General features: G+C 68.0%; 1 protein-coding gene across 6 annotated transcripts; it reads right to left on the bottom strand.

Annotated features, from left to right (window-relative positions):
• Nucleotides 1-142: 142 nt before the first annotated feature.
• Nucleotides 143-10453, bottom strand: EMID1 (EMI domain containing 1). Of its 6 annotated transcripts, none has more exons than XM_056504587.1 (15): nt 10266-10453; nt 8364-8477; nt 8188-8291; nt 6772-6879; nt 6624-6685; nt 6404-6530; nt 6228-6326; nt 5940-6077; nt 4804-4890; nt 4663-4715; nt 4527-4580; nt 4190-4234; nt 4066-4110; nt 2740-2824; nt 469-701 (listed from the first exon to the last, which is right to left on the bottom strand). In XM_056504587.1, exons 1-15 carry the CDS (start codon nt 10409-10411, stop codon nt 571-573), a joined length of 1398 nt encoding a protein of 465 aa, XP_056360562.1. In that variant the 5' UTR covers nt 10412-10453; the 3' UTR covers nt 469-570. The 6 variants fall into 6 exon arrangements, with proteins under 6 accessions (XP_056360559.1, XP_056360560.1, XP_056360561.1 ...); XM_056504589.1 differs by lacking the exon at nt 469-701 and adding an exon at nt 1904-1988; XM_056504588.1 differs by lacking the exons at nt 2740-2824; nt 4066-4110 and adding an exon at nt 1898-1988.
• Nucleotides 10454-13086: the final 2633 nt, after the last annotated feature.

Raw genomic sequence — 13086 nt, 5'->3', positions numbered from 1 at the left:
CATCCCATCCCATCCATCCCATCCCATCCCTGTATCCCATCCCATCCCATCATCCCATCCCATTATCCCATCCCATTATCCCATCCCATTATCCCATCCCATCCCATCCCGCCCCCACGGTCCCGAGTGACACCCCAGCACGCGGATTTGGGGACATTTAATAACCTCGCGGGTCACGAAGCAGCGAAGCGCGGGGGCGCAGCGGGGTCCCCACCCGGGGGGGGGGGTCCCCTCCCCCAGCCCCCCCCCAATCCCCTCCCCCAGCCCGGGGTGCCCGGTGGGAATGGGATGAGCCAGAATCCATCCCCTCGGAGCTGCACCTTGGAGCGGGGGGACACCGATGGGGCTGGGGACACCAGTGGGGCTGGGGACACCAGTGGGGCTGGGGACACCAGTGGGGCTGGGGACACCCCTCGCCCTCCCGGGGGCTCAGCAGCGGCGATGGGGGCGAAGCGGGGCGGGGGCGGTGCCGTGCCACCAGTAGCACCAAGAGGGGGGACAGGGGGTGACCCCGTCCTGCTCCCCAGGGTGGCACGGCGGGGGGTGACCCGGGTGGCGCCCCCGGCTGTGTCACGGCCCGGGGGGGGCCCGGCGGGGCGGGGTGACGATGCGATACGGGGGGCGGCCACTGCCACGCTTGCCACGGGCCACCCGCGGGGTCGCCGTGCTGCTGGCACCGCTGCCCGAGCCGGGCTCTGGCTCTGCGGGGAGAGAGGAAAGGGATGTCAGGGATATCCAAAAATCCCCAAATGGGCGCTGGGATGTTCTGCCCCACAGAAATGGGGGTCGTGGCCCCGCTGTGGCTCTTGGAGGAGGGGACAGCCCCCTGGGGACCCCCCAGCTGGCACCCCTGCCTGGCACCCCCGGTTGGAACCCTGTGGAAAAGCAGGAATGGGGAGGGGGAGCGGGGATGTGCCCTGCTGGGCATCCTGGCACCGGGGGATCCCTTGGGAGCTGCTTCAGCCTGAGAGGGTCCCCACGGTCTCCTGAGAGCCTGGGGGGCTCTGTGAGTGCCCCTTGGCTTGAGGGGGGCTCCATGGCTCCCCTTGATCCAAGAGGGGTCTCCATGGGCTCCTCTAAAGTGAGAGGGTTTCCCGTGGTCTCCCTTAAACCTTGGGAAGCCCCAGAGCTTCCCACAACGACCTCCATGGTTCCCCCTCTCAATCCAAGAGGATTTTCATGGATGTGTGGCTAAATCCAAGTGGATCACCATGGCTATCCCTCTCAATCCAAGAGAATTTCCATGGTTGTGTGGCTAAATCCAAATAGATCACCATGTTTGCCTCTCTCAGTCCAAAAGGATTTCGATGGTTGCTCCTCAATCCAAGAGGTTCTCCATGGCTGCCTCTCTCAATCCAAGAGGATTTCCATGGCTGTATGGCTAAATCCAAGTGGATCACCATGGTTCCCCCTCTAAATCCAACAGGATTTACATGGATCCCTCTCTCAATCCAAGTGGATCTCCATGGTTGTCCCTCTCAATCCAAGAGGATTTCCAGGGTTGCCCCTCAATCCAAGAGGTTCTCCATGTTTGCTACTCTCAATCTAAGAGGATTTCCATGGTTGTGTGGCTAAATCCAAGAGGATCACCATGGTTGCCCCTCTCAATCCAAGAGAATTTCCATGGTTGCACCTCAATCCAAGAGGATTTCCAATTTGCCCCTCTCAATCCAAGAGAATTTCCATGTTTGCCCCTCAACCCAAGAAGATTTCCATGGTTGCCCCTCAATCCAAGAGGGTTTCCATGTTCCCCCTCTCAACCCAAGAGGGTTTCCATGTTCCCCCTCTCAGTCCCAGCAGCTCTCCGGGCTCTCCGGTGCCCGTTCCCGGTGGCTCCAGTCCCCCGTGGCCCCGGGGGCGCTCCAGGCTGGTGCAGGGCAGGGTGGAGGGTGGTTACCTGGCCAGATGATGGCTTCCAGCAAGGTGACCCTTCTAGCCAGGACCTCCAGCCGGGCCTGCTGCCGCAGGAGGGTTTGGAAGCTACTGGCCTGGGGGAGAGGGAGAGAGCAGAGCAGAGCAGAGCGCGTTGGCCCCGCGGGGACACGGGGGGGACACGGCACGGCAGGGGTGGCACAGCACGGCGGGGGGCACGGCAGGGGGGCAGCCCCGGCGGGGTGGGGGTGCTGGGGCACGAGGAGGGGGTGCCAGGTCTCCTAGGAGGGTCTCAGAGGGGTGCCAGGGGCTCCCCCGTCCCTGCGGGTCCCTCGTGCTGGCCCTGTGGCAGACGATGCTGGTTTGATGTCCCTGATGGGGAGACTGATGTCCCTGACCCAGGGGTGCTCCTGCTGCCACCCCCCAGCACACTGAGCTCTCCAAAACGTGGGGGGTCATGTCCCCAACCTCCTCAGAGGGCCACCAGCTTGTCCTCAACACCGAGATTGTCACAGGTGTTCCTGTGACATTGCCTCGGGGGGGCTCTGGGATGCCCAGCTGGGGGTGAGGATGGGGGGACCCTGGTGGCCCTTCCTTTTAGTGGCCCCCAGTGCTGGCCACGATGCCACCATGTGGGTGATGACATCGTGCGTGGCTGATGTCAGGATGGCCAAGGGCCACTGTGATGTCATGGGTGCCCCCTGGAGGGGGTCACCCTGCTGTCCCTGTCCCCCCCCTGGCATGAGGAGGGGCTGCCAAGGGTCCCCTCCCTGCAGCTCCATGACACCAGTGACCCAAGGGCCACCATGACGTCACAGGTGACCTGCTGGTGGGGGTCCCCCCGGGGGTCCCCGTCCCCCTACTCACCGTAGAGCCCAATCATTGTTTCCAAGATTAAAACCCTCTCCGCTAAAATCTTCAGCGCCTCCCGGAGCTGGTGCAAACCCTCCCCCTGGGGAAAGAGGGCTGGCTGAGGGGGGCTGCACCCCAAATGGCCCCAGGCCACCCCTGGGGGCACAGAGGGGACCCCCCGAATCACCAGGACACCTGGGGAAGGAGTGGGGGGGTACCCGGGGGGGTCTGAGCCCACCCTGTGCCACATCACCCTGTTCAGGGGACATTGGCACTGGGCACAGCTGGGGACACTCAGGACATCACTGGGGTGACACAGATGAGGTGTGGGGCACTGGGCACAGCTGGGGACACCCAGGACATCACTGGGGTGACATGGATGAGGTGTGGGGCACTGGGCAGAGCTGGGGACACCCAGGACATCACTGGGGTGACATGGATGAGGTGTGGGGCACTGGGCACAGCTGGGGACACCCAGGACATCACTGGGGTGACAGGGATGAGGTGTGGGGCACTGGGCACAGCTGGGGACACTCAGGACATCACTGGGGTGACACAGATGAGGTGTGGGGCACTGGGCAGAGCTGGGGACACCCAGGACATCACTGGGGTGACATGGATGAGGTGTGGGGCACTGGGCACAGCTGGGGACACCCAGGACATCACTGGGGTGACAGGGATGAGGTGTGGGGCACTGGGCAGAGCTGGGGACACCCAGGACATCACTGGGGTGACACAGATGAGGTGTGGGGCACTGGGCACAGCTGGGGACACCCAGGACATCACTGGGGTGACACAGATGAGGTGTGGGGCACTGGGCAGAGCTGGGGACACCCAGGACATCACTGGGGTGACACAGATGAGGTGTGGGGCACTGGGCACAGCTGGGGACACCCAGGACATCACTGGGGTGACACAGATGAGGTGTGGGGCACTGGGCACAGCTGGGGACACCCAGGACATCTCTGGGGTGACACAGATGAGGTGTGGGGCACTGGGCACAGCTGGGGACACTCAGGACATCACTGGGGTGACACAGATGAGGTGTGGGGCACTGGGCAGAGCTGGGGACACCCAGGACATCACTGGGTGACATGGTTGAGGTGTGGGGCACTGGGCAGAGCTGTCACCGACACTGGGGACCCAGGGACAGGCTGTGGGGCAGTGGGGACAGTGGGGACCCTGAGGACATCATGGGGGTCGCAGGGACGAAATGCAGAGGACAGCAGGGTGTTGGGGACCCCCCGTGCCCATCACCCCCCCAACCCAGCCCCTGTTAGTTCGGTGTCCCCTCCCATCCCCGCTGTCCCCGCTGTCCCCGCTGTCCCCGGTGTCACTCACCCACGCTCCCCTCTCGCCAGGCTCACCCCGGGGGCCCGGCTCGCCCTGGAACACAGAGAGGAGAGGGCCTGGCAGCGGGGGGCAGGGGGGGCTGCGCCCGGGGGGGGCCGCCCCACCCACCTACCTGCGGCCCGTCCTGCCCGCGGCTGCCCGGGTGGCCCTGGGGACCCTGCGGGGGGACAGAGCCCATCAGCGCCCCGGGGGACAGCCAGGGATGCTGGCACCCCACACCAGACCCCCAAATTATTGCACACCAAGCCCCCAACCCCTCCATGGCCATACATGGGTCCCCCAACACAAAACCCCCCAAACCCACCCATGGTCAGAGGCGGCCCCCATGCCACTGCCCCGCGGTGCCACCCCCCCCCTGACACGGCCACCCCAGGGGACACAGAGCCTGTCAGAAGCCCTGGGGGCACGGCCAGCCCCCCTGGCACCCCCGCAGGGCTGGGGACACTCACCCTGTCCCCCTTCTCCCCGGGCGGCCCCGCAGCTCCGGGCGCTCCCGCCCTGCCCTGTGCGGGGACAAGGAGGGGACATCAGCCCCGGGGGCACAGCGGGGCTCAGCCCTCCCCGTGCCCCCCACCCAGCACTTACATCGGCTCCTGGGGGCCCGGGGGGCCCGCTGGGACCGGGGGGGCCAGGGGGACCTGCAAGGAGAGGGGGGACACAGCTCAGCCCCGCTCTGGGGCACCCAGAAACTCTGGGGGGTGACAAAGGAAGGGGGGACACCCTCACCCATCGGCCCCACGGGTCCGGGGGGTCCCACGGGACCCACGACGCTCCTGGTGGCTTCGGTGAAGGTGTTGGAGAGGACAGGGTCCCCTGGGGGGAGAACGGAGGGGGGTGTTTGGGGCCAGGCCCCTGTGGCATCACTTGGGGACACCGGGGGAGCACGTTCCCCTCCCCTTCTCTCCCCCATCTTGTCCCTGTCACCCCAACGATGGCGGGACGTCCCCAGCTCTTCCCAGCGCCCCACACCTCATTGCTGGGACCCCCAATGTGCCCCCCACCTCATCCCTGGAATTCTGGTGGTGTCAGGGGTCCCCAGCTGTGCCCAGTGCCCCACATTCATCTCTGAACCCCAGAGATGGCAAGGGGGTCCCCAAGAGTGCCCAGTGCCCCACATCTCATCCCTGGGACCCCAGTGATGGCCTGGGGGTCCCCAGTGCTCCCCAGTGCCCCACATCTCACCCCCGGGACCCCAGTGATGGCCTGGGGGTCCCCAGAGCTCCCCAGTGCCCCACATCTCACCCCCGGGACCCCAGTGATGGCCTGGGGGTCCCCAGTGCTCCCCAGTGCCCCACATCTCACCCCCGGGACCCCAGTGATGGCCTGGGGGTCCCCAGTGCTCCCCAGTGCCCCACATCTCACCCCCGGGACCCCAGTGACGGCCTGGGGGTCCCCAGTGCTCCCCAGTGCCCCACATCTCACCCCCGGGACCCCAGTGATGGCCTGGGGGTCCCCAGTGCTCCCCAGTGCCCCACATCTCACCCCCGGGACCCCAGTGATGGCCTGGGGGTCCCCAGAGCTCCCCAGTGCCCCACATCTCACCCCCGGGACCCCAGTGATGGCCTGGGGGTCCCCAGAGCTCCCCAGTGCCCCACATCTCACCCCCGGGACCCCAGTGATGGCCTGGGGGTCCCCAGAGCTCCCCAGTGCCCCACATCTCACCCCCGGGACCCCAGTGATGGCCTGGGGGTCCCCAGTGCTCCCCAGTGCCCCACATCTCACCCCCGGGACCCCAGTGATGGCCTGGTGCCCCATCACCTGATGCTCAGAGCCCCCAGCCCGGCTCTGCCCCAGCCCAGCCCCCAACCCGGTCCCGTTTTTGGGGTCCCAGTGGGAGGGACCCCCAGCCCAGCCCCCCTTACCGGGCTCGGCCAGCCGGGGAATCGCTGGCCCCACAGGGGCGGGGGGCCCCGGGGGCCCGGGGGGGCCGGGTGACCCCCTCTCTCCGGGGAGCCCCCTGGCTCCATCCCGGCCGGGCGGTCCCGGGGGCCCGGGGGGACCTGCAGGGAGGAAGAGGAGGGTGAGGACTGGGGGGTGCCCAAAGCCGTGCAGCCTTTCCAAACCCCAAACTGCTGCACGGGACCCCCCAAGGTGTGCCCACCAGGAAAGGGGGGGCACGGCTGGGGTCCCCCCACGCTGTCCCCCGTTACCTGGTGGCCCCACTGGACCCTTCACTCCAGGAATTCCCGAGGGTCCCCGTCCTCCCACGTCGCCCTTGGGGCCGGGGGGGCCCCTCCAGCCGGATGTCCCTGCGGCAGAGCAGTTACTGCCAGGTGTCACTGTCACTGTCGCTGTCACTGTCACTGTCACTGTTACCCCGCCTTACCGTCATCGCCAGGGCTCCCGCGGGCGGCCGGGGACCCCCAGAGCCGCCCGGCCTCGGGACCCCCGCCCGGGGCGCTGCCTCTGGGTGCTGCTGGGGTGGGGGGCTCGGCCACCGCCAGCCGGGCCACCTGGCAGAGACACAGCAGGGCCGGGTGGCACCGGGGGCACACGGTGACCCCCGGGGCTCCCTGTCCCCTCGGGGACCCCAGAGTGGGACTTGCCTGCGCCTCGAGGGTGGCGAGCCGGGCTGCCAGCTCCCCGACACGGCTGCAGTTCAGGCACCCTGCGGGGGAATCGGGGGGCGCAGGCGGTGGGGAGGGGGCACGCAGCCCGCTGTGCCCTCCCCGGCGGGTTTGGGGGGGGACCCACCTGAGAAGGCGGTGGGGTGCAGGGGGGGCCGGCGCAGGGTGAGGAGGGTGGGAGCCTCTGCCGAGGAAACGGGGGTCAGCGCGGGGGGACCCCCCTGCGGGGCATCGCCTGCGGGGGGACACCTCCCTGTGGTACTTCCCTCCGACATTCTGGGGGTGCAGGGCCCCATCCCTGCTCCGGGTGAGCCTCAGACCCCCAATCCCACCCATAACCCTGAGTCAGGACCCCCCAAAACTCTCCATGAGCACAAATCAGATGCTCCCAACCCACAACCCTGCAAACCCACCCACGGTCCTTAACCAGACCCCCCAAATCTCCCCATGATCAGCCCCAAACCCAGCCCCAGCACCCCCCAATTCCCCCCCTCAGTCCTAAACCCCACCTCCCGTGGCCCCCAGCCCCATTTTTGGGGGGCACAATCCTGGGGACACCGCCCACATCCACAGCCGGGGCGGGGTCCCCGTCCCTGTCCCCACAGAGGGACCCTGAGGACACGGCTCGGGGCCACCCAGCACGGCAGGAAAGGGGTGTCTGGGGCAGAGGTGACCCCCCCGAGCCCCCCCACGCTGTCACCCCGCCCCGGCACGGCCACCGCCGTGCTGCAGGGGACAGCCCTAAGTGCGGCCAGATGTGGGGCAGGCGGCCAAGCACGCAGGGAGGAGGAGGAGGAGGAGGAGAAAGAGGAGGAGGAAGAACCCCCCCGCCGCCCCCAGCGCTGCTCCCACCCAGCGGACCCCCCGGGTCACCCGCTGCCCTGCAGACCCTCGGTGCCACCCCAGGGTGTCCCCACCCCCGGGTGCCACCCGCTGCCCTCACAGCCCCGGATCCCAGGGGGTCGGAGCCGGGCTGGGACCCGCAGTGAGGTCCTGGGGGAGAGGGAGGAGCAGGAGGAGGAGGGGATGTGGTGACAATGGGGACAAAGACCCCCTGTCAGGAGCTGGCAGCACCCGTCCCCCCACGCATGGCACAGCCTCACACCCATTCATCCACCGCCCACCCGAGCCCGGGACATGTGGGTGGGGGGGCTCACTGCCATGCCGAGGAATGTCCGTCTGTCCATCCACCCACAGCCCATCCATCCGCTGTCCCAGTTCCCCACCCCAGGCACAGCCCACTGCCCACCCACTCCCACCCACGTGGCTGTGCCGCCACTGCCCACCCACCGGGACCCCTCCCCATCCCTCCACACGCAGGGACACGCCCTCACCACCCAGGAACGTCTGTCCAGCCACCTGTCCACTCGTCTGTCCGTCCCTGTGCACAGCCAGACATTTATACACAGGAACATTCACACACTCACCCATAGGAGAATCCTTCTGTCCGTCCGTCCATCCATCCATCCATCCATCCATCCATCCATCCATCATCCATCCATCATCCATCCATCATCCATCATCCCTCCATCCCCATTCCCACCTCGCTGGCACTTGGCTCCGCCGTGCCCGGGGCAGCAGCGCCACTCCAGCGCTGTCACTGTCCTGTAGGTGACGCCGTACAGGGGCCGGATCACGGCGCGGTAGCTGCGGCACAGGGGCAGCGCTCAGGCCCGTCCCACGCCTGTCCCCGCGTCCCTGTCACCTGTCCCCGCTCACCTGCCCCCGCTGCAGGCCAGGGGCCAGCGACAGCCCTGGAACACCCTCTGCAGGACGGTCCCGTTCTGCACGTGGCACGACACCGTCCGTGTCACCGTGTAGGAGCACCAGTTGCTGCAAGCGACACCACCGATGTCACCAGCTCTTCTTCTTGGGGGTGCTGCCACCCAAAGTGTCACCCAGTTTTTGGGGTGCCTCGCTCTGAGGCGTGGGGGGAGATTCCTGCTGCATTCCCGGCACACAAAGGCTCCTTTCTTCTGCCCCGCATGCCAGGCTCTGCCCACCCCCTCCCCGGGCACCCCATCAGTGTCCCCCTGCAGGGGAGGACACACCGAGTGTCCCCATCCCCTCGGCGGGAAGGACTCGCCAGCTCCGAACTCACAGGCTGCACAATTTGTGTCAAAAAACGAGCTTTCGGGGCTGGCTGCGAGGAGGGAGGCGGTGGCAGCAGGGACAAGCGGGCGCCGCGGGGGGACAATTGTCTGGGAGGTGGCGGAGGCGGGGGGGACAGCCGGGTGGCACAGGGCTTTCCGGCTGGGCAGCGTCCCAGGCGGGCGCCGTGCCAGCGCCGGGGAAGGGCAGAGCCCGCCGGGGCTGTCGCCACGCTCCCGCTGCCACCCTGCCACGCCGAGGGGTCCCGGGTGGCATCGCCCCCTTGGACGGGCACCCTGGGCGGTGCCAGCTCCAGCTGTGGAAATGTCTGCTGGCGTGGGATGGGATGGGGATGCGTCCCGGCTCATTTCCCGAGGGGAAAGCCCTCCCAGGAGCGGGGCAGGAGCTGGCAGGCTTTGGCATGTGAGTGCCCGCGTGTCCTGGCGTGACCCTGGCCCACCCGGCACCGCGCTGGCACCGAGGGGGTCCGGGCTCTGCTGCCAGGGCTTGTGCCCACATGGGGCAAAACCCACACCAGGTTCGGCTCCGAATCCCACTCCCATTCCCAAAATCAGCCGCTTGGCTTTGTGCCCCCGGACTCGGGCACGTGGGATCCCAGCGATGCGTCAGGGAGGGATGGGGTGGGATGGGGTGGGCGCTGGCCTGGGGGTCCCGGGGGGGCACGGCAGGGTTGTGCCAAGGCGCCGGGGGTTTCCTGGGCTTGGCCGGGAAGGGAAGGGGAAATGAGGCGGCTTCTGCCCGTCGCCTCACCGAGCCGAGCGGAACCGGGAGGTCCCGGCAATCCGGTGCCGGAGACACGGCCAGAGCCAAAGGGTTTCCTGTAAACAACCCCCGGCCGCTGCGGCGGGACAGGGACCACAGCCCCCCACAGCACCCCCAGACCCCGGGCTGGGCCACCCCCAGGACCCTGGGGCTGCGGGAGCTCATTCTTTGCCAGCTCCCGCACTCCCAGTATGCCCAGCACTCCCAGTAGTCCCAGCATGCCAAGGCAGCTCCAGTAGGCTCAGCATGCCCCTGTACGCCCAGGCAGCCCCAGTATGCCCAGCAGCCCCAACAGTCCGTCCCAGTAGCCTCGATAGCCCCAGCAAGCCCAGAACCCCAGCCCCAGCATGCCCAGGCAATCCCAGCACCTCCCAGCACCCCGCTAAGCCTGGCAGCTCTGACTCCCCCAGTAAGTCCAGCTTGACCCAGTGACCCCCCAGGAAGTCCTGCTGGCCCCAGCAACTCCCAGCAAGTCCAGCCAGCTCCACTATCTCCCAGTGCCCCAGGCATCACAGCCCCCACAGCCCCTCCCTGGAGCCCCCCGCTCCTCGGTGGGTACAGACCCCCCAGCACCCACAGGACCCCGTGCCTGATGCCCCCACGCGTGGTACCCCGGACCCCTGGCACAGATCCCCGGGGTCTCCCAGGTGCCCGCATCCCTCTGTCCCCGTGCCCCCCGTGCCCGCAGTCCCCGGTACCCCAGCAGCCGATGCCCGGTGCCCGTGTCCCCGGTGCCGGTGCCGGTACCTGCGGGCGGCGGGCGGCAGCAGGGCCGGGCTCCAGGCGGCGGCGGGCAGCGGCAGCAGCAGGCAGAGGGGCAGGCAGAGCCCCAGGGCTGCGGGCAGCGCTGCGGGCAGGGCCGGGCCGCGGCAGCACCCCCGGCCCCCGGCCATGCCGCTCCGCGGGGCTCGGCGCTGCCCGGCCACCGGCACCGGCACCGAGCGGGCGGCGCGGGAGGAGGAAGGAGGAGGAGGAAGGAGGAGGGATGATGGAGGAGGAGGGATGGAGGAGGGACCCCCCGCCTCCCCCCGCGCCTGCTCCCCCTCCTTCCGCCCCGCCGGCACAGGGGTCCCGCTGGCGGGGCGGACACGGCGTGCGGGGGCAATTTGGGAGGTTGGGGGGGACAAACCAGCCCGGGGCGGGGGGAAAAGGGGGCAGGAAGGGGGGTCGGGGGAGGTGGGGGTCCGGGAAAGGCTCAGCGCGGGGCTGGGCCCGGCTGCGGGACTCTGGTCCCCGTGGGAGCGATTGGGGACCGGTGTGAGCGTGGGGACACACGCGTGTGCATCCCTGTCGGTGCGCGTGGATTTACACGCAAATTTACACGACGAAATTCGCATTTGCCCATTGTTCGGCACACTTTCACACACACAGAATCCACACGTGTGGGCCCGTGGATCCGCACACGCGTGTGCACGCCCAGGTGTGTTTGTGCCTGCGTGTGTGTGCACGGCCCGGGAGTGTGCTCACCCACCCACGCACCCTCCTGTCTGCCTGCCTCTGTCTGTCCGTCCGTCTGTCTGTCTCCTGCTGTTCTTCCAGCTGCCTGTGCCATGTGTGTGTGCGTGTGTGTGGTCCCCGTGTCGGGGCGTGCAAGGAGACCGTGTGTGTGTGTGCGTGTGTGTGCGTGGGTGTGCGCGGGTGGTCCCCGCCGGGGGGGCCCTACAGACAGTCTGTCTGTCTGTCTGTCTGTCTGGGGACGCATCCCTGCAGCGGCAGCACCCCGGGACCCCCCACGTGTTCTCCGTGGGGTGTGGGTGGGGTCTCCCCAGCGCATCCCCCCACCCTGCCCGCGCTGGAGGACCCCGCGCTGGAGCGCTGCCCCCGGGACCCCCACCCATGGGTGCCCCTTGAGGTCACCGCACCCCTCCGGCCCTCCCGGGTGTCCTTGAGGTGGGGCCCGTGCTGTTTATCCTGGTGGGTGCCGCAGGAGCCGAAGGTCACCCACGCTCCTGCTCAGACTAAACACGGCTGCGGCGGCGCCCGGGGTCGGGGGGGCCGTGGGTGGGGACAGGGCGATTCACACGTGTCCCCTCACAGATTTGGTTCCCACCCTCGGCTGCGCAGGATTTTGTCCCCACCCGGCCCTGGGGTCCCCTGCCATGTTCACCCCCTGTCTGATGGCTTGAGCCCCTTCAGGGTCCTCGTGGGCGGTTTCAGGTCCCTGTGCCATGGCCCAGCACCAACTACTCTGGCCCCAAATCTGCCCCTCCAGAGGTACAGCCAGAGTGACAACTCTCTCCTGTCCCCAGAGCTGTCCCCAAATGCCTCTCCATGAGTACAATCCCAGTGTCAATTCCCCTGTCCCCAAATCTGTCCTGCCATGGGCACAACCATGACAACTCCAGTCCCTTGCCAGGCAGGGCACGAGCCCTTGGGCTGAAGGTGACAAATATCGGTGTGCCTTTGTGCCTCAGGGCCTCCTGGCACCTCCTGTGCCTCAGTTTCCCCTCAGGGCTGTGGGAAATACCTGTTGTAAGGGGGGACAAAGCACAGCCGAGGGACAACCCCCCATGGGGACATCTAGTGTGTGTCCCCAGTGCGTGTCCCAGCCGTGGTGGGTGTCCCTGGTCGTGGTGTGTGTCCCCACTGCGGATGCCCACACCCAGTACAGGTCCTTGGGGCAGATATCTGATACTCTGCACGTTCCAGGAGTGTCCCCACGGTGACCAGTGAGTGTCCCCGGTGTGGGTGCCCTGCCCCGGTGTGGGTTCCCGATCCCAGCGCTGATTCCAGGTGCAGATACCCGCTCCCAGTCCAAGTCACCGCCGCAGACACCCCAACCCCGTGCATGTCCCCGATCCCCGTGGGTGTCCCCGGTGCGTGTCCCGGCTTCCCGGACCGTAATCCCGGTCCCCATGCCCTCCTCCGGAGCTGATGCCCTGTTCCCCGTGCATAATCCCGATCCCGGTGCCGATTCCCGGTTCCCCGTGTGTAATCCCGATCCCGCTGCCGATGCCCGGTTCCCCGTGTGTAATCCCGATCCCGCTGCCGATGCCCGGTTCCCCGTGTGTAATCCCGATCCCGGTGCCGATGCCCGGTTCTCTGTGTGTAATCCCGATCCCGCTGCCGATGCCCGGTTCCCCGTGCATAATCCCGATCCCGGTGCCGATGCCCGGTTCCCCGTGTGTAATCCCGATCCCGGTGCCGATTCCCGGTTCCCCGTGCGTAATCCCGATCCCGGTGCCGATTCCCGGTTCCCCGTGAGTAATCCCGATCCCGGTGCCGATGCCCGGTTCCCCGTGTGTAATCCCGATCCCGGTGCCGATTCCCGGTTCCCCGTGTGTAATCCCGATCCCGGTGCCGATTCCCGGTTCTCTGTGTGTAATCCCGATCCCGGTGCCGATTCCCGGTTCCCCGTGTGTAATCCCGATCCCGGTGCCGATGCCCGCTCCCCCGCGCGTGCCCCCGCTCCCCGGCGCGCGTTCCCGGCGCGCGTTCCCGCCTCGGGTGCCCGCGGCCGTGCGCGCCGCCGGTGCCGGTGTCGGTGGCTGCCTGGCGCTGGCTGAGCGCTGCCGCCGCCCGGCCCCGCGCCCGCCGCCGCCGCCGCCGCTGCTCCCGGTGCGGCTGC

The sequence above is a fragment of the Oenanthe melanoleuca genome, chromosome 15 (assembly GCF_029582105.1).
Source record: "Oenanthe melanoleuca isolate GR-GAL-2019-014 chromosome 15, OMel1.0, whole genome shotgun sequence".
Lineage (NCBI taxonomy): Eukaryota > Metazoa > Chordata > Aves > Passeriformes > Muscicapidae > Oenanthe > Oenanthe melanoleuca.
This window is presented reverse-complemented; position numbering and strand designations above follow the sequence as displayed.

What these genes read in the sequence shown, in the direction of transcription:
- EMID1 (XM_056504584.1), bottom strand. Translation starts at nt 10,411, where the DNA reads ATGGCCGGGGGCCGGGGGTGCTGCCGCGGCCCGGCCCTGCCCGCAGCG. An exon ending in CGGGAGCCCTGGCGATGACG is followed by an intron (nt 6,327 to 6,403) that starts GTAAGGCGGGGT and finishes GCTCTGCCGCAG; the next exon opens with GGACATCCGGCTGGAGGGGC. An exon ending in TCCCCGGCTGGCCGAGCCCG is followed by an intron (nt 2,825 to 5,939) that starts GTAAGGGGGGCT and finishes CTCTTTCCCCAG; the next exon opens with GGGGAGGGTTTGCACCAGCT.